At 34.6% G+C, this 19,510-nt stretch overlaps 1 protein-coding gene across 1 annotated transcript; it reads right to left on the bottom strand.

Annotated features, from left to right (window-relative positions):
- Positions 1-428: 428 nt before the first annotated feature.
- On the bottom strand, positions 429-3,379 carry LOC122049190 (disease resistance protein Pik-2-like). Its single transcript, XM_042610617.1, has one exon. It carries the CDS (start codon positions 3,345-3,347, stop codon positions 573-575), a length of 2,775 nt encoding a protein of 924 aa, XP_042466551.1. The 5' UTR covers positions 3,348-3,379; the 3' UTR covers positions 429-572.
- Between the last annotated feature and the right edge of the window lie 16,131 nt (positions 3,380-19,510).

Below are 19,510 nucleotides of genomic sequence, written 5' to 3'. Positions count from 1 at the left end.
AGTGATATAAAAATTCATTTGATAAATTCCTTTATATATATATAATTCTATATGCCTAACTAAATACAAAATTAGAATTTGGATTATGATTTTTTTTTTCAAGTGTGATGGATTTTATGGACAATTAAGGTAATTATAGATTTATTCCTGAGCACAAAACTAAAAATTCATTTGAGAGATGACTGGAGAATGTTTACACTTCAATTTTCACATTCTACTTGCCTAATTCAAGAACAATATGGCACATATCAGTTGTATAGAACATTGATATTCTCCTAAATTTTCATATTATATTGGTTTCATATAGTCACTCTTATTTTGAATAGCAATATTTGAAGATTACATTACATACTGCTTCCGAAATACAAAGGCACAGTGGAAGAGAGAGATTGACAAAGGATAATTTGAATAGCTAAATAAGTTTGAGAATTAAGCATAATAGAAGAGATTAGCAATGGATAAGTTGGAGAGAAGAACTAGAATACACACCACACCAGATGTTTTATTAATTTCACCTCTGCATTGACAGCAAGCTTTGCTTCCTCTGAGTCGAATCATATGCCTTAAGCATGCTAAAGTTGTGTTGCAAAACATTTCAGACGATTTGAATGGTTTGCTGAAATATTTTTGACCATCTCTATTATTTCTTCATCCCTAGTTTTAATGTGAACCTCCCTTAGCCCATGCAGATGTTCTATGCCATTGACTCTTCTCCCTCCCGTCACAAAAAATATTTTAAGGATTTCGAGGCTTCGGACTGCACCTACTTTGAAACTCACATTGTACCCACTAATTTCCAGGAACTTAAGTTGTGTGAACCCTCCCTGATCGAAGACTAAATCATGATGGACGAATGACCTAAATCCTAGTTTCAGGTTGACCAAAGCGCGGAGATTTTTCAAGACTTGTAGATTCTCGAGCTGCAGTAGTGTCCATATCAGAGATATCTTGACCACATGATTTAGAGATGCAAACCAAGGAGGCAATTCGCCAAGTTTGCACCATATCTGGAGCTTGCAGAGCAGCAATGGCGGCGAAGCTACCTCATCGAGTGCCGTTTTCAGACCGCTGTTTGGCCAACTGGAAATCTTTAGAGATCGAAGGCTGCCAATGAGCTTCGAGAACAGGGCGCTGATCTCCTGCATTCTGAGTGATAGATCATCATGAAACCCGATGCCAAGCTTCTGGAGATCGACAAGCTCACCAATCTCCTGTAGCGACTGCACATTCTCAACATATGCCATTCCAAACGCGACAAGTCTTTTCAACTTTTCTATTCTTTTCGGGACCTTCAAATAATTACTAGCAAGCAGGTAGACCAGTTTTTGGAGTTTGACGATGGTATTCGGTAGTTTGCTAATATGATTTCCTCTTATATCCAAAAACTCTAGATTATGCAAATCTCCAATTGAATCTGACAATTCAGATAGTCCAGTATTTCTTAGAGACAAGTACTTCAAAATATACAACTTGGAAAAGCTCGTGGGAAGGAGATAATGCAAGGCCCTACATCCTTCCAGATCAATTGCCCTCAACTGCCTCAACTTTCTATAATCTTTCGGTGGTGGTACATCCACACCAAATGCAGTGAAGGATCGGAGGCGGGACAGATCAGGGTCAGGCACTAATCCACTGTTTCCTCCATGCCACGATAAGCGTCTTATCTTCTGACGTTGCGGTGGAGTCGTGGTCTGCTCGTCCAGAATCACCGCAAAGTTTTCCTTACTCGATATCCAGAGTATCACATCAAGCATCATGTCATGGACGCGGCAGGATTTCACTGTCCCACTATCATCAAATTGCGATGGCTGCACCAAACTCCGATTCACCAACTGGTTGAAGTAGCGCTCGCCGACTTTCTCAGCGGGCAAGCCGCCTATGCCACTCACAATCCCTTCAGCAATCCACCGTCTCATCAGGCGCTTCCGGTGAATCTCAAAATCCTCAGGGAAGATGCCTAAGAATAAGAAGCAAGGCTTGAGATGGTAAGGCAAATCATTGTAACTCAAAACTAGTATCTGATGGATCTTCAACAGCATATCGTTAGTTGCTATCTCCAAACGAAGGTGGTTGCTCAAGTCTTTCCATTCCTCAAGTTTTTTATCAGGCTTGGAAGCCAGAAGGCCTCCAATCGTCACGATCGCAAGTGGCAGTCCATTGCACTTTTGCAAGATTTCTCTACCAACATTTTCTAGCTCTGGAGGACAACTATAGTAAGGCGCTTCAAATACTCTTTTACACAATAACTCCCAAGATAGCTCAGGTGATAAAGGATCGACTTTAAATATAAATCGATGATTACGAGAACAACTTATATTTGCCACATCCTCAATGCGGGTGGTCACTATGACCCTACTTCCTTCTTTACCAGGTGGCAATGCGATGCTCAAGCCTTCCCATGCTTGAGTTCTCCAAACGTCATCAAAAACAAGCAAATACCTCTTTCCTTGGAGATGGTCTCTGACTGTCTTCACCAGTTGCGTCTCGTCCATCATGTTCAGAAGTTGCTCTGTGTTCAACCTGTCATCTTGGCACCCTAGAACATCCCGGATTTGTTGCTCGTTGACGGAGATTTGTCGAATAATCTTTTTGAGAAGCCCTTTGATGCTGTAATTTTGTGACACTGTGATCCAAGCTCGAGATTCGAAGTGGCCTCCGACGATAGTAGGATCGTCATAGACTGTCCTGACTAAAGTTGTCTTTCCTAAACCACCGAAGCCGAAGAGAGAAATCACTGTGAGCTCGAGACGGTTCTTGTCCAACACCCACTCGATGAGCGTACCTTTGCTCTCCTTGATGCCCACGAGTTGAGCTTCCTCTACAAAATGGCCGATGATTCGTGGATCAGAATATGTGCCAGCCATTTCCAAGCTGGTGGCGGTGCCTGTAGCTTCATTTGGGTGGGAATAGCGATCGTGCCTCTTTCTGACCTCTTCTACATGAACCTTCAATTTCTTGAGATCTGAAGCGATGCAATGGCGAGCTTTCAATGATTTTATACGGTGAAGGAAGTGCTTGATAAAACCTTTGACTCCGCGCTCGTCGCAGGGTGTCCATCCGAGACGGCATACAAACTCATCGATTGAGTCTTCGGCATCATAAGCCACCTCCCTCACTTCCTGCATCCAGTTCTGCAGTTGATCATCCTGCAGATTCCGCCTGGTTGACAAGGCCGTCAAGAATGAGGTGATGCTTCTGAGCTCAGCGACTATGTATCGGACATCATCTTCGACACCGGCCAGCAACGCGGCTTCTTCCTCTAGCATCTTCTCTAGCTTTCCCACTATGAACTGAAAGGAGAAGCCCACAACATTCGCGGCTATCATCGTCTCCAATATGCCAGCCATCTCCGTCCGGCGGTGTTTAGGAAGAGCTGAGAACTCAGAAGTCAGATGTTTGACTTTGGAACATGAATTGAACATAATTTATACGATGGAAACATTAAAAAAGCTAAAATTATTATGTTTGACTTTATATTAAATTAAATAAAGTGGCTTAACTATTAGTACTTCTTTTATTCTTTCAAATCTTCAAGCACTACTACTTCACAATATAATAGGATTCCATTTGACATTATATATAATAGAATTTATCCATATAATTTATATATGACATGATCACCATTACACATAATATAATGTTCCAAAATAGATCTGAAACTTGTGTTTGGTGAAATGAAGCTGGAAGAGAATATATGACATGATCACCATTACACATAATATAATGTTCCAAAATAGATCTGAAACTTGTGTTTGGTGAAATGAAGCTGGAAGAGAAAAAGAATCTTTCTGCGAATATTAATATTGAAATATAAAAAGTGAAAAGTTAGAATATAATCTCTTGGAAAAACTTTGCAAGCCAGCTGCAGAAATAGCTGTCAGGAATCCAATGAATCGTGCATGCAAATTGCTTTTCCCCCCTCCCCTGACACGCGCACCCCCCTTCCCCCCTCTCTCTCTCTCCCTGCCAAAAGACCATTCTACCCTCTATCTTTTTTGTTTTTTTTTTATTTTTTAATTTTACTTTTAATTTTTTTAATTCATACTTATATATTTTTAATTTTTAATTTTTAATTTTTAATTTTTAATTAATTTTAATTTTTTTTAATTAATTTTTTTTATTCATACATATATATTTTTAAATTTTTATTTAGTTTAATTTTATTTAGTTTTATTTTAAAAATTAATTTTATTTTTAATTTTTTTCATTCATATATATTTTAAAATTTTTATTTAGTTTATATATTTTAAAATTTTTATTTAGTTTAAATTTTTAATCAATTTTATTTATTATTTTTCATTAATACTTATATATATTTTTAATTTTATTTAATTTTATTTAGTTTTATTTTTTAATTAATTTTGTTTATTATTTTTTCATTAATACTTATATTTTTTTTAATTTTATTTAATTTTTATTTAGTTTTATTTTTAATTAATTTTATTTATTATTTTTTTAATTTTTTAATATTTATTTAGTTTTATTTCTTTAATCAATTTTGTTTATTATTTTTTTTATCAAATTTTTAAATTACTCCCTTCCTTTAAATTACATTCTTAATTTGACACTTAAATTATCCGCATCCAACTATTAACACATATCATAATCTTCTCTCCCTTTAAATGGGTCACTCGTTACAGGACACGCGCTCATTTGTGGTACGAAGTAATAGGTGCACCACCACCAAACACATTGGGAATAGAATTTGGAGGCAATATTGATTAAGATTTCTATTTTTATATATTTTTATGTTTTTTTTGTATTATTACATGTACTTTTCATTTGAAAAAATATGTTTGTTTCTAAGTTATGAATGTGTTCATTATTAATTGGTAGTATTTTTTAAATTTTAAATATAAACTAAAAATAAATAAAAGATTATAAACATGTAAAAAAATTATTGAAAAAAATAAAATTGATAAAAAATTGATAAAGAAATTGATTAAAAAAATTAATAAAAAAATAAAATTAAAAAAAATCAATTGAAAAAATATAAGTATTATGAAAAAAATAATTAATTAAATTAATTAAAAAATAAAAACTAAATAAAATTTATATAAAATTGAAAAATAAAGTATGGTTAAAAAATAATAAATTAAATTAATTAAAAAATAAAATTAAAAATATAATTGTATGAGAGTTATTTTTAAATAAAATTAATAAAAAAATGAAAACTAAATGAGAATTAAATGAAATAAAAAAAAATAAAAAAAAATAAAGAGAGGGCTACATGCGTCTTTTGGCAGGGAGAGAGAGAGGAGGTGGAGGAGCTGTGCGTAAGAGGGGAGGGGGAAAAGCAGCTCTCGTGCTGCAAAAGGTTGGAACCGCCAACCCAGCGGCCCCCTCACCCCGGCCCCACAAGTATGAGAGGGAGTAAATCACGGTGAATACGGGCCCAGCTATGACATGGTGGTCTCAGGTGTTTAGCACGGACAAATATTGATGTTATCGCAATTACTACCGCAGACCCTCGATCTCTCGACTCATGCTGTAAGAATCTATGTCATAATCAGTTGATCCCGCTCGTAGGGGCGGGAAAAGCAGCTCTCGTGCATCAGTGGCTGCAGGAGATGTGACTGTCGGGAATTCAATGAATCATCCAACAACTACATCAGCGACATGTGCTCTCTACGGTAAAAATATTGGTATATGATTTTTCCCCCAATAAAATATGTTATTTTACAAAACAATTTACTAGGACATTTAGGTACTAAAATTATATTATTAATGAAATGCATACAAAATATATTATATTATTGACACAGGATAGAATAGTATTTTACTGGCTAAAATTTTTAAAAAATTATTGACAAAATAAAATGAGAAATTGATAAACAAAGATAAATCACTGTCTCTCGATTTTATCGAGAAAAAAATATTCAATAATAAAGATAATTCCAAAAAATAATTAAATATATACTTAAATAGATAAACCAATTTCATCCATGACGAAACAGTTATGATCGGTCCCAAATTTAGATAAAGGAGGAGGATTATGTTAGATTACCAGCCAGTATTAAAATTATGAGAAATGTTCAATAAATGGATCCATTAAATTATTGTTCTAATGCTAGATTGTTTTCCGGAATGAACGAATTGCAGAATCCGACTATAACATCTCAATAAGAACCGCTACATCTCTAAAACTTGGGTATAGTGCTAAATATATAAGAGTTAGTGTTGCAGGACCCAACTGTAACGTATAGACAAAGACAGCTACATCTTCATGAGAACTTGGATGTAATGTTAAATGTAGGGGATATTGCGACTGGTTAGAAGGGGGGTTAGATAGACAACACCCCCAACTTTGATTTCTTTTCTACAAAAGATTAGTGCGTAGCGAAAATACAAAACTAAAATAATGAACGCAAACAAGAGAGAATACAAACGCTAACACGATTCCTTTACGTGGTTCGAAGATTGCTTGCTCCTACTCCACGGCATGTCTTTGAGGTGGACGAACCCTTGATCCGTCGGTGGATCAATCCCCGGCAATCTCCGACTAGATCTTACTCCTTCTCGGTGGAGTACAACCTCTCACAAAGTTCTCTTCCTCTTACAAGATGGAACTTAGGTTTGGAGAGGAATAGTAGACTTGGCAGCTTTGGACAATAACAAAGGAGTGATTCACCAATAATCAGTTCCTTCCTTTATGCTCCAAAGTTCCTCTTTTATAAGTGGAGAGAGTTGATCAACAAATCAACTCACCCGACACCAGTCGACTGATCAATGCATTAGTCGACTGGTGTGACCATTGGACACAACCAATGACACTCCGCAGAATCTGCGATCCTGCTAATGGCTATGTACCAGTCGACTGGTGCCAACACCAGTTGACTAGTCTTCGCAACTGACAAGCACAGAAGCATTCTGTGCTCTTCGTGAATTTGTACCAGTCGACTGGTCTAAGTATCAGTCGACTTGTACCTTACATTCACTCCCTCTCATCTTTTCCGGAGTCATCTTTGAAGCCCTCTTCATCGGCCTTTGTTCCTCAGATGCACCCGAGCCCGCGACTCCTCTCCGTGTCATCCTTCACGTTGCCTTAAAGTTCGCTTCCTTCAGCTCCACTCCATGGCTCCTTGTTCGGTGGTCCCTCGGATGTCTTCCACACCATCTTTCACTGACTCAAGGATCCGATGTAAAATACAGCAATAAATATTAATTAAATAAGGAGGTTAAATAGAGAAATAATCTTAATAGAATTTTTCAAAACACTACTAAAAAAGGGCCCTTTAACGACCAGATTTCCCATCGTTAAAGGGGCATTTCCCGTCGTTAAACGTCATCAACGACGGTATTTAATACCGTAGGAAGTTGTAGCTAAAAGTACCAGTCGGGAATTGATTAACGACGGGAAATAAAATATCGTCGGTAAAAGTTTTTAACCACGGTATTAACTACCATCGTTAATGATAGTAACGACAGGTTTAGATACCGTTGTTAATGATAGTAACGACGGTTATAGTACCATCGTTAATAGTAACAATGACAATTATATATATTACAATTTAACATCGTTTAATTATTTAACGACGGCCTAGCATACCGTTGTTAATGGCGAGGTTTTGCATACCGTCGTTAATGGCGATGATAGTTTTGCATACCGTCGTTAATGACGATGACGATATCACTTATCGGACCTGTCAATATATATATATATATAGAATACTGATCTCGTGCGCGACGCCCATAGTGTGCGACTGTGCGCGTCGCGCAGGAGATGCTTTGTTTTTTTTTTAATATTTTAAATTAAAAAATCAATTAAAAAAATTAACATTTCCTTATATAAATTTCTAATACATTAATATATCCCCTTAACATATTACAATACTCAATAAATACTTAAATTAATTTTATTTTAATTTTTTTTAAAAACCAAACACTATAACCTAATTGGGAAGCCTGAACCCCAGAGGTAAAATCTAAAAAAAAAAAATAGCTTTGATACTATAACCCAAAGCCTGAACCCTAGAGGTAAAATCTAAAAAAAATAACTTTGATACTATAACCCAAAGTATGAACCCTAGAGGTAAAATATAAAAAAAAAATAGCTTTGATACTATAACCCAAAGCCTGAACCCTAATAGATTTGATACTATAACCTAAAGTCTAAATCCTAGAGGTAAAATCTAAAAAAAAATAACTTTGATACTATAACCCAAAGTCTAAACCCTAAAAATAAAATTTTAAAAAAAATATTTTAATTATTTGTTTTAATTAAAAAATTTTAAAAAAAAACTAAAACTAAAACCTGATATCCTGCGCGCGCGCACAGTCGCGCATTGTGCGGGCGCACAGGATATTAGGATCGTGTGTGTATATATATATATATATATATATATATATATATATATAAAATAAATTCATTAATGAATGCTAATAAAAACTAAAACATAATATATTAAAACATCATCCGGTAATTCATGATAATTGTTTCTATATCATTAAACTTGATATCACAACGTCTAATTACCATCCAACAAAATTAATACTTATTACATCAAAAATATTCATTTATCTAAAGTCTTCCGTATGCAAAATGTTGACATTCATAAAAACTTCAAAAAGTCTATTTCCCTTCCAAGCTCCAATACCTATAATAAATATACAAAAAAAAAAATTAGTATCACAATAAAAACTTTAATAGAACTTAGAGTAACTTACCCAATCTACCTCAAAGAACAGTTAATATTGCAATAGCTATATGAAAACAATGGCTGATAGGGTAGATGTAAAGAAAGAAAAGTGTGCAGCACATACAGATCAGCAATCCAATGTAGGCTATGACATGCATGTGAGTTGGACAAAGTTTTTTTTTAAAAAAAAAATTCAGTGAGCTTCATTATATTTCGAAAAGTGTTATTTCCTAACATGTAAAAGAGATTACATATTCCATAACATTACAACAAAGTACGAAAAGTGTTTTAAAGAATACCCGTCAATCACTAAGATGAGCCTTCATTCTATTGTTCCTCACCAATTGCTTGTGTGCCTATGAACTTTCATTCTATTGTTCTTCACCAATTGCTTGTGCGCCTATGAAGCATTTACAAGTCAAAATGAACAAAACTACTCATTCTCATTATCAAGTAATAAACAAGAAATAATAAAAAAAAAATTAAAGTAACTAATTCAACCTTCAATAGTATTTGAAGCCGATGCAGTCACTTGCACATTAGGTGGTAAATTCTTCAGCATCAACTCCTTAAAAGCTTTAAATTCAGATTCCATATTATTCATTTTCTCACGTAGTGTGACATTCTCGTGATGAAGTTCTTGCTTTGACGCAATAGGTCCTCTCACATCTTTAGGCCTCACTCCTCCTCCATGGCCAAAAACATGATCATGTCGTTGAGGTCCAAAACATTTCTCAACAAGTTGAATATTTGACAAGGAAGAATCTTCTCGAACAACCTCACAAATCTCATCCTTCAATAAGTTAAAAGATTTTGAAATCTATGATGAATCAAATATCATGTGAAAAATGAATTAAAATGTTATATGCTCACATATTTTTCCATTGCATCAAGATCAACAATATGGTCTCCCTTTTTTCGTGTCTCAAAAAACATTGATGCAAAATCTGGAGGTTGTCCATCCCTATAAATATTAATAAGACACAATTTTATGTCTAAATTAATATAAAATCCTTATAATATATGTCTTATCATTTCATATGCAATTGCCTAAAAGGCTTGCTTCCTGTTCGATGTGGCATAGATTTCAAGGATCTATTCTGTGTATTTGTTTTACTCATTTTCTGCAAATATATTAATATTAGTATAATTTTATAAAAAAGACATTTAAATTAAGTAATTTATAACATAAAAAAGATGGGATAAGAATAACCTGAAAACTTTCACTTAAAAAATATTCTTTAACCAACCATTCCCAATCTTGTTTATCCATTCCCTTGGGAACATTTTGTAAAGCTTCTTGACGTGTTTTGCATGGTTTTACAAATTTGGAGTTCATCTCGCATCTCCAATTCTTCCATAATTGTTGCATATGTTTAAGGGTTGTCTCATGATATAGCTCAATATCATCATTTTTGAACTTATCCTGAAAATGTTTTTTGTAAGCATATAATAATGAGATATTTCATATAATAAAAAAATTGGTTAGTATTAAATATTTTAAACACATGTTGAAACAATGTGACATAACTAGTCTGTTAAAAGAGCATAAGATATTTCATATAATAACCATGTTTTGCATGGTTATTATTTTATTTTGTGAAGATTCAAAACACAAAAATACGATTAAAAGGAACATCAGTAAAGGACTAACTTGCAATAAAAGAATATTTCATATGATATGGTTTGAGTCCAATCAATAAACTATGATATGGACACAATTCTATCTACGGTGGAAAAAATAAAGGACTACTTGCACAGATAATTCCATATATTTGAAATTATATGTCAATATATATCATGATATGATGCATCTAAATCTTAGCGGTAGAAAGTATAAATGACATAGCTTTACAAAAAGAACCATAGATAAGTCTCCTATAGAAATGCATCAAATTCATAACTATATAATAGGAACCTACATATATAATGATAGTGACACATTCAAAGAGTACTTCTCCTAAGAATTTTATAGGAAGTATTAAAGATTAGTAAGAGACTCACCGTAACAGCAGCCCACATGTGATTTTTAGCATATTCACCAATTTTATTCCACGCAAGAACTCAAATTGGGCATATGTTTCCATCTCTTACAATTATACCCAAATGTCTTGTAAAGGCTTGATGATTCAACCCAACAGCTTGACCCATATAGAAATTTATAAGAAGTTTCTCTCCATTTTTAAATTTACACACAATACCACACTTATTTTTACCTTGCTTGTTCAAATTTTGTTGAGTAGATGATTTGTCTAAACATGAAAACAATTAGTTTAGATTTACATGAAAATGATTTGTCTAAACATGAAAATATTTTTACCACACTATAAATTACTTTTTCATACCTTGGCTAGATTCCATTAGAGCTTGAGTCTTCCACATGGTTGACTTGTTCAGACGCACATTGCATATCATTGTTACATGTGCTCACCAAAGAAGGCTCATGTTCAATTGATCCAGAAACATGATTTTGTCCGGACAATCCTAAATGCCTTGTGATTTTGCCATGTCCTCGAGCTAAAGAACCTGGTGCTATAAATAGCTTTCTCTTAGTACCCAAAGATGAATTTTGAGAGTCCAGGATCCTACAACAAATACATTATTATATCAGTTAAATGAAAAAATAATATAAATGATACATTTAGTAGTTTAAAACACTAACACTTACACAAAGCAAATAAAGATTTATATTATTCTATCCTCAATTTTGATAAGCTTCTGGGATATCATCTATATTTGTGGCCATTGAATCTCTCTTCGTCAACATATTATATGAGTATCGAGGAGATGTTTTTGTCACTATGTGCCAACCTTTTGAGGTATTATCTATCACATAAAACACTTGTGATGCTTGAGTGGCCAATACAAAAGGTTCATTTGATTTCAAAATCTGTTGACAATTTACACTAACAAAACCATATTTATTCACTTTGATCCCTCTTTCTCTAGAATGCGCATCAAAACATTTGCACTTGAAAACCACAATTCGTCTTTCACCAAGAAATTGTAATTCAATAATATGTGATAACACTCCATAATAGTCAATATTTTCTGCACCATAGTTCCCAACAACGAGAATACCACTATTTTGTGTCCTTAGGCCCTTGTTGTGCTCTTCGGTGTGGAATTTATATCCATTTACTTTACAACATACAAATGACTTCCCATACTGTGTAGGCCCACGTGACAAAGAAAGTAGGTCTTCCATTTTTTTGGTTTTGTCATTTTTATGTAAACTCTCGACCTATCAAATTTGAAAAAAAAAAATTCTTACTCTCAAGATATAATTTATTAGTGAAAACAAAGACATGTATGTACATTAAAAATCTCACTTACTCTAATTCTGAACCAGTTAATAAATTGTTTATCCCATTCCTCATCGGACAAAACCAAATCACTAGAAGCACGGATTTGCAAGTAGTCGCTACATAGGAAATTTAGAGATTAATCATAATTAAAACAACAATATGGAAGAATAAGTTTATAGTTTCATACTTGTAAAATGATTGAACTTCTTCACAATTCTTTAATATGTAGATGTGAGCTCGCTCTTGGTCAACACGATCCAAATTGCATGCTATTCCTATTGTTAACTCTTCAATGGATGAAAATATGGATAAACTATCATTACTTTCCATACATCCACAATCAGATGTGTCGAAATATCTTGAGCATAAACTGATACACTCATTTGCGATATAACCCTCAGCAATTGATGCCTCTGGATGAGTTTTATTTCGAATATATGATTTGAAAGTACTCAACTTTTGTTCTATTGGATACATCCATCGATATTGAACAGGTCCCCCAAGCATAGCTTCCATTGCTAAATGAATCGGCAAATGTATCATGATGTCAAAAAATGAGGGTGGAAAAATCTTTTCCAACTTACAAAGTGTGATAGGAATTTGTCTTTCAAGTTGTTTCAAGTCTTCCATCTTTAGTGATTTGGAACACAAACTAGAGAAGAACATTGATAGCTCAACAAGAGCTTCATACACTGATTCTGAAAGTAATCCTCATGTTGCAAGAGGAATAAGATATTCTAGTAAGATATGACAATCATGACTCTTTAAACCTGAAATCTTGTTCTCCCTAACATTTATACAATCTGCAATGTTTGAACAAAAGCCATCAGGCATTTTTAATTGTTTAAGAAATAAACAAAGCTGATGTTTCTCACTAGAGGACAATGTGTAAGGTGCAGTAGGAAACTCAAGATCATCTCCTATTGCAACAGGATGCAATTCAGGTCTTATATTCAAGAGTTGTAAATCAAGACGTGTTTTGTGGTTATCTTTAGTCTTGCCTTTAATATCCATAATTGTTCCAAGAACACTATCACATATATTTTTCTCAATATGCATCACATCCAAATTATGCCTTAATAACAATGTTTCCCAATATGGTAGCTTAAAGAATATACTCTTCTTATGCCAATTATCACCCCGTTTGTCATGAGATATTTTTGTCTTTCTAGTAGTATCCTTACTTAAGATTATGCCTTCCAAATCCTGGACTTGACTTAAAATATCTTTTCCAGAAAATGATTTAGGCGGCAATCTCATTTAAACTGTACCATAAAGGAATTCTTATCCTTGCGCTATTTGTGGTTCAATGGGAGATAACGTCGATGACCCATATAACACTCTTTACCACCATTTGTCAATCTCATTGAGCAAGTATCCTTATTACAACAAGGACATGCTAACTTTCCTTTTGTACTCCATCCAAATAAATTTGCGTATGTCGGGAAGACATTAATTGTCCACAACAAAGCAGCACGTAAAGTAAAATTTTGAGAAGTTGATGTATCAAAAGTATCTACTCCAGTGTGCCACAACTCAATCAATTCATCGATCAACGGTTGCAAATAGATATCAATTGCATCTCCACTACTCTCTGGACCAGGAATTAACAGATAAAATGAAGTTAGACAAGTTCATACACATCAATGGTGGTAAATTATAAGGAATAAGGATCACAGGCCAAATGCTATATGTTGTTTTTGCATTTGCAAATGGTTGAAACCCATCACTTGCGAGACCAAGTCTCACATTGCGAGCCTCTGAGGAGAAATCTTTATATCTTTCATCAAATGATTTCCATGTCATAGAATCAGCTGGATGCCTTAAAATTTCATCATCAACCCTTGCATCATTGTGCTATCTCATGTAAGGGGTAGTTTTTGAACACATAAATAACCTTTGCAGCCTTGGTTTTAGTGGGAAATAACGTAATATCTTCTTTGGAATCTTCTTTCCATTAGCTTTGAATTGAGTTCCCCCACTATGCCTTTCCTCCTTCCATCTGGATATTCCACACACTTCACAAAAATCCAAGTTCTTACGGTCTTTCCAAAATAACATACAATTATTTTTACATGCATTAATCTTTTCATAAGAAAGACCGATATCTCTAATAAAATTTTTAGCATCAAAATATGAATCTGGAATATCAGAATCTTCTGGTAATATTTCTTCCTTCAATAATTGCAACAACATGCTAAATGATTTATTTGTCCATTGCCCAACATTTTTGAGATGAAGTAACTTTATTAATGCTGACAATTTTGAAACCCTTGATCCTTGGTACAAAGGGTCTTTTGAATCATTTAATAATCTATAAAAAATTTTAGCTTCATCATTTGGTTCCTCACTAATATTAGCACGGTTTGAATCATCATAATGTGGATGTAAATCTCTTAGAAGATCTTCCATGAAGTAATCATTATCATCTACTTCAGTTTCCGAATTGTGTAGTTCCAAATCATCCTCTGGCTTTTCTCCATGATGATACCAAAATCTATAATTTTGAAGTATTCCATAAACAATCAAATGCATTTTAACATATTCCCTAGACCCAAAATGTGCATTTGCACATTTAACACATGGGCATCGAATTTCATTTGTTGCTCTTGTTCTTTCAAAAGCATAGTCTAAAAAATTTTCAATCCCCTGTCCATATGCTTCACCAAGTCGATCATTAATAAGATCCATCCATTTCTTATCGGGTGTCATTCTATATTCAAAAAGGTGGACAAATTTAACTATAAATCAGATTCTAAGGATCCCTACTGTAGAAAATGAAGAAGAAATATAAGTAATCAAATTCTAAGGATCCCTGCCATAGAAAACGAAGAGAAAATACAAATAATCATATTCTAAGGTTCTCTGACATAGAAAATGAAGAGAAAATACAAGTAACTAGATTCTAAGGATCACTATGGTAGAAAACGAAGAGGAAATACAAGTAATCATTCTAAGGATCCCTACCATTGAAATTGAAGAGAACATAGAAGTCGTAATAAAAGGGAAGAAAGAAAAATATCTCACCTGAAATAGGAGTTTGGAGATTGTCGCCGGACTGTTGATCTCTTGATTTTCTCTATGACGATGGAACTGCAGTGAGGAGTCGTCGTCGCGTGCTCAAAGCCCTAGAGGTGGAAGGGGACACAGAACTACAGGGAACCAACAATGTCACTGCAGGAATAGGGTTTCCCTATTGCTTACCGAACCTGCTGATCTCTTGAGCTCGACGGCAACAGCAGAACCCGAGGAAGATGAAGAGTCGTGCGCGCCTTGCTAACCACCGGACCTGCTGATCTCTCAAGCTCAACAGCAATGATAAAATGCGAGGAAGATGAAGAATCGCGCAAGCCCCTGCTGCCCGCTGGACCTGCGCGCCCCTACTGCCCCTCGGACTTGCGTGCCCCTGCTGCCCGTCGAATTTGCTGATATCTCGAGCTCGACGACAATGGAAGAAGGCGAGGAATATGAAGAGTCACGCGCGCAGGGGGATTTGGGGGGCTTAGACGCATATATGCGGCAAAAATAAGGTTTAATGCATTTAGGGGGAAAAAATGACCGTGGGTTGGATTAGGATATGGGGTTGAACGCATGGGATTAGATGAGGATAGAGTTTAATGCTATCATTTTATTTATTTGAGTCATATGTCATCTCAACCATTTGATTAGAAGACAGTTTAGTATTTTGATTTGATTTATCTCAACCATTGGATCATGAGATAATTTTGTGTCTTCAATTTAATTTAACTCTCACTTTTTGAAGCCTCTGAATTTTTTTTTACTATTTTTAGTAATTTTATATTTCCTATTTTTGGTATATTTATGTCGTTTCTATATTCATGTGCGAATTAATGAACCTAATATTATCCACTGTGTCAGTTTTTATTACAATTTTTTCTTAAATAGTTAGAATGTTGTAATAACGACGGGAGGAAATCCCGTCGTTAAAGATCTTGCAATAACGACAAGAGGAAATCCTGTCGTTAAAGGCATGACATTAATGACCAAAATAACAAATACGGTCGTTAATGCCAAAGCATCAACGACATGAATAAATACCGTCGTTAAATGCATACACATCAACGACGGACACTAAATCTGGTCATTGTTGAACCACCAATAACGACGTTATTTGATTCCGTCATTAATATTCGTCGTTAAAAATAGTTTTTTTAGTAGTGAAATTTTTAGAAAATTTTTGAAAATTTTTCGGAGGTCGTATGATGTAGATTACAGGGATAAATATTGCGTCTCTGAAAAGTCTGTTTAAGCTACCCCATTGAACGAGGAAAAATTTTATTTTTATTTTCCTTTTCCTTTCCCTTTTTCTTTTTCTTCTCCCCTCACCCGACGTCGTGCCCTACTTCTCCACACCATCCATTTCTTCCCGAGCCCAATCCCCGTCCTCTTTCTTCTCCCCTCACTCTCTAAGTTACTTCTTCACTTGATGACATATATATTTGGTTATTGGCAGGGAAAGTACTCCGATACATGAGTGAATTATAGCATAACATTCACCATTACAATGAAACCAACGACCTATAACATCTTCTGAATTAAGGACTTCCACAGTTATCTTTCTTTTATTTTCACATTTTAGTCGAAAACTTCAAATCAATCGATTATTGATTCTGTCTAGTTAAATTCGAAGTATAAAAATCAATTAGTATTTAATCCTCAGTTCTCGTGGGATCGACTTATTATTTGGCGACGCTCGTGTACTTGCGGGATCACATCAACCGGTCATCTATTTACTCAACTTTTGGACGAGATCAATCACTATCACTACAATGGGCAAATTTTAATGAAGGTCTCAAGTTTCATAAGAAGTAATCTAGGAGACTTTTAGTAAATGAATGGAATGATAACCCGTCGATCTTTTGGATAGTCACCCAACTTTTCACGGTACCATATGTGAGTTTCAATTGCTACGAATGCGAAGTTCAATACCTGTTCATGGTGGCAAAAAGCGAATACGTTCACCCTCAGGGCCCCTGCCAACCCGTCTGAGGGCCAACTCGGAGGAGGTAAATCACGGACAGCTACTAGTCTTTGGAATAGTGACTAGCATATAAGGGAGACATTTACCTCGGTTTTGCCGAGATTCGAACCCCAGATCTTATGATGACAACACCTCATGCGCTAGCCACTAGACTCATCCGAGGGGACAAATGAGAGTCATACCACGAACAGGAAAAGAAGTCATATCGTTACATCGGATCCTCCGCTAGCGACCAAAACCCCAAGTACATAATCTGCACGATGCAAATTTTAACAAAAACTTAATTGTGATTCAATTGAAACACTATAGAAAGTCGGGATGAGTATGAGAATTACAATTTCAGCTACGTAAGGGGGGCATGAAACATATGTGAGTCATTCGCCCTGGAAGATCACATACTCATCGGTTTTGACTCAACGAACCTTGTCAAGAACTGAGGGGGTGTTTGGTTCATTCCTAGGAATAGGAATCGGAATGTGAATCATTGTATTGTGGAATGGGAATGGGTATGAGCATGGATATCACTCTTAAAAGCAATGTTTGGTTAGTTGTATATTTTCTATCGGAATAAATCAAATTTTCCTTTTTTACCCTTAATGGAAAATAAGAGAAAAAATTATATATGAGAGAAAGATGAATGTGAGAGAAAAATATGATAAAGAGAATGATGGGAGAGAAAGTATGATGAGAGAGAAAGTGTGATGACAATGAATGAAGAGAGAGAAAATGTGATGAAAAAAAAAAATGAGAAAAGAGAGTGTGATAGGAGAGAGCATGATGAGAGAAGATGAGAGAGAAAATATGATGTGAGAGAAAGTATGATGGGTGAGGATGAAGATAGAGAAAATGTAATGAGAAAAAAATGAGGAGAGAGAGATTGAGGAGAGAGAAAGTACGGTGAGAGAGAAAGTAAGATGAGAGAGAAAGTGTGGTGAGAAAAAAAGAGAACAGTGAGTGTGATGGGAGAGATTGAGGAGAGAGAAAGTGTGTTGAGGAAAAAAAGGAGAGAGTGTGACAAGAGATATTGAGGAGAGAGAAAATGTGATGAGAGTGAAAGTGTGATAAGAAAAAAAGAGAAAAGAGAGTGTGATGGGAGAGATTGAGGAGTGAGAAAGTATGATGAGAGAGAAAGTATGATGAGAAAAAAAAGAAGAAAAAGAGTGTGATGAAAAAGATTGAGGAGAGAGAAAGTATGATGAGAGAGAAAGTGTAATGAGAAAAAAAGAGTGTGATAAGATAGATTAAGGAGAGAGAAAGTGTGTGATAAAATGATGAGAGAGAAAATATGATGAGAGAGAAAATACGATGAGAGAGAACAAGGAGAGAGAAGTGATACGAAAGAAAAAATAAATAAATATATTTTGATATTTGATATTAAGGGAGAAAATTTTAATTTTAGGTTAAGGGTATTTTTGGAATGAGGGAATATTTTGATTGATGAAAATGAGGTAATGACTCATTGAAGGGGAGGTACATGGGAATGAGCTATTACCCAATTTCAAGGATTCATTCCCTTATTTGTATTCCTATTCCCATAATCCAAACATTAACAATGGTAATCAATGATTCTCATTCCCATTCCCGACTCCTATTCCCCTAAATCAAACGCCCCCTGAATCTTCAAAAGCGGTTCCCAAAGCCTATCGCATGATACAAAGGCCAAATTGAAGATGAAAGCATGCATATAAAGTGAATTATCAAGAACAAAACATTATCTGCATGACATGTACCATATAAGAGTTTAGGACAAACATTCATCAACATAATCAACTCTAATAGTTCTACTTCATACAACTAAGAATGACATTCGTATAATCGAAGAGAATAAACATTTAATATTGAAGTCAGGATTTCTAAATAGTGAAGAAACAGGATGATTCAATTAGACCATTCTAAATTCTCACCGTCAGAAGTTATCGTAATACTTAACTTGATTAACTAAGACTTCAAAGGCGATTAACGTTAAGTTTTGGGATCCTGATTTTTCATAATGCTTCTCATGATATTCCGACAGGACGACGGATACCGGTCACTCTCTCCCAATATCGAATCATCTGCTCCATTTTCTTTTAAGAAGTTCTGAACTTGTTTTTTTTTCTAATTTATATTTTTTGTTACTCATCGAAACTAGTTATTTTTATGGAAAAACCTTTCATTTTTAAAGTTCATGGAAAATTCAAAAAATGAGGTCTGGAAGGCCCCAAAATAACACTTTTTAATAAAGAAAGTCGATCTCAAAAGAACTCAACCCCAAAACTCAAAAACCCACAGGACCACCCACACACAAAACCAAGTCAAAAACCCACACAAACCCAAAACTCAAATAAGGAAATAGCCGATCGATGGTTGCAAATTTTTAGATGCTGAGATTGATATAAAAGATGAGGAGATATAGTGATATAAAAATTCATTCGATAAATTCCTTTATATATATATAATTCTATATGCCTAACTAAATACAAAATTAGAATTTGGATTATGATTTTTTTTTTTTTAAGTGTGATGGATTTTATGGACAATTAAGGTAATTATAGATTTATTCCTGAGCACAAAATTAAAAA

Source organism: Zingiber officinale, chromosome 2B, assembly GCF_018446385.1.
Source record: "Zingiber officinale cultivar Zhangliang chromosome 2B, Zo_v1.1, whole genome shotgun sequence".
Taxonomy (NCBI): domain Eukaryota; kingdom Viridiplantae; phylum Streptophyta; class Magnoliopsida; order Zingiberales; family Zingiberaceae; genus Zingiber; species Zingiber officinale.
The sequence above is the reverse complement of the archived record's forward strand: the minus strand, read 5'-3'. Positions and strand labels throughout refer to the sequence as shown.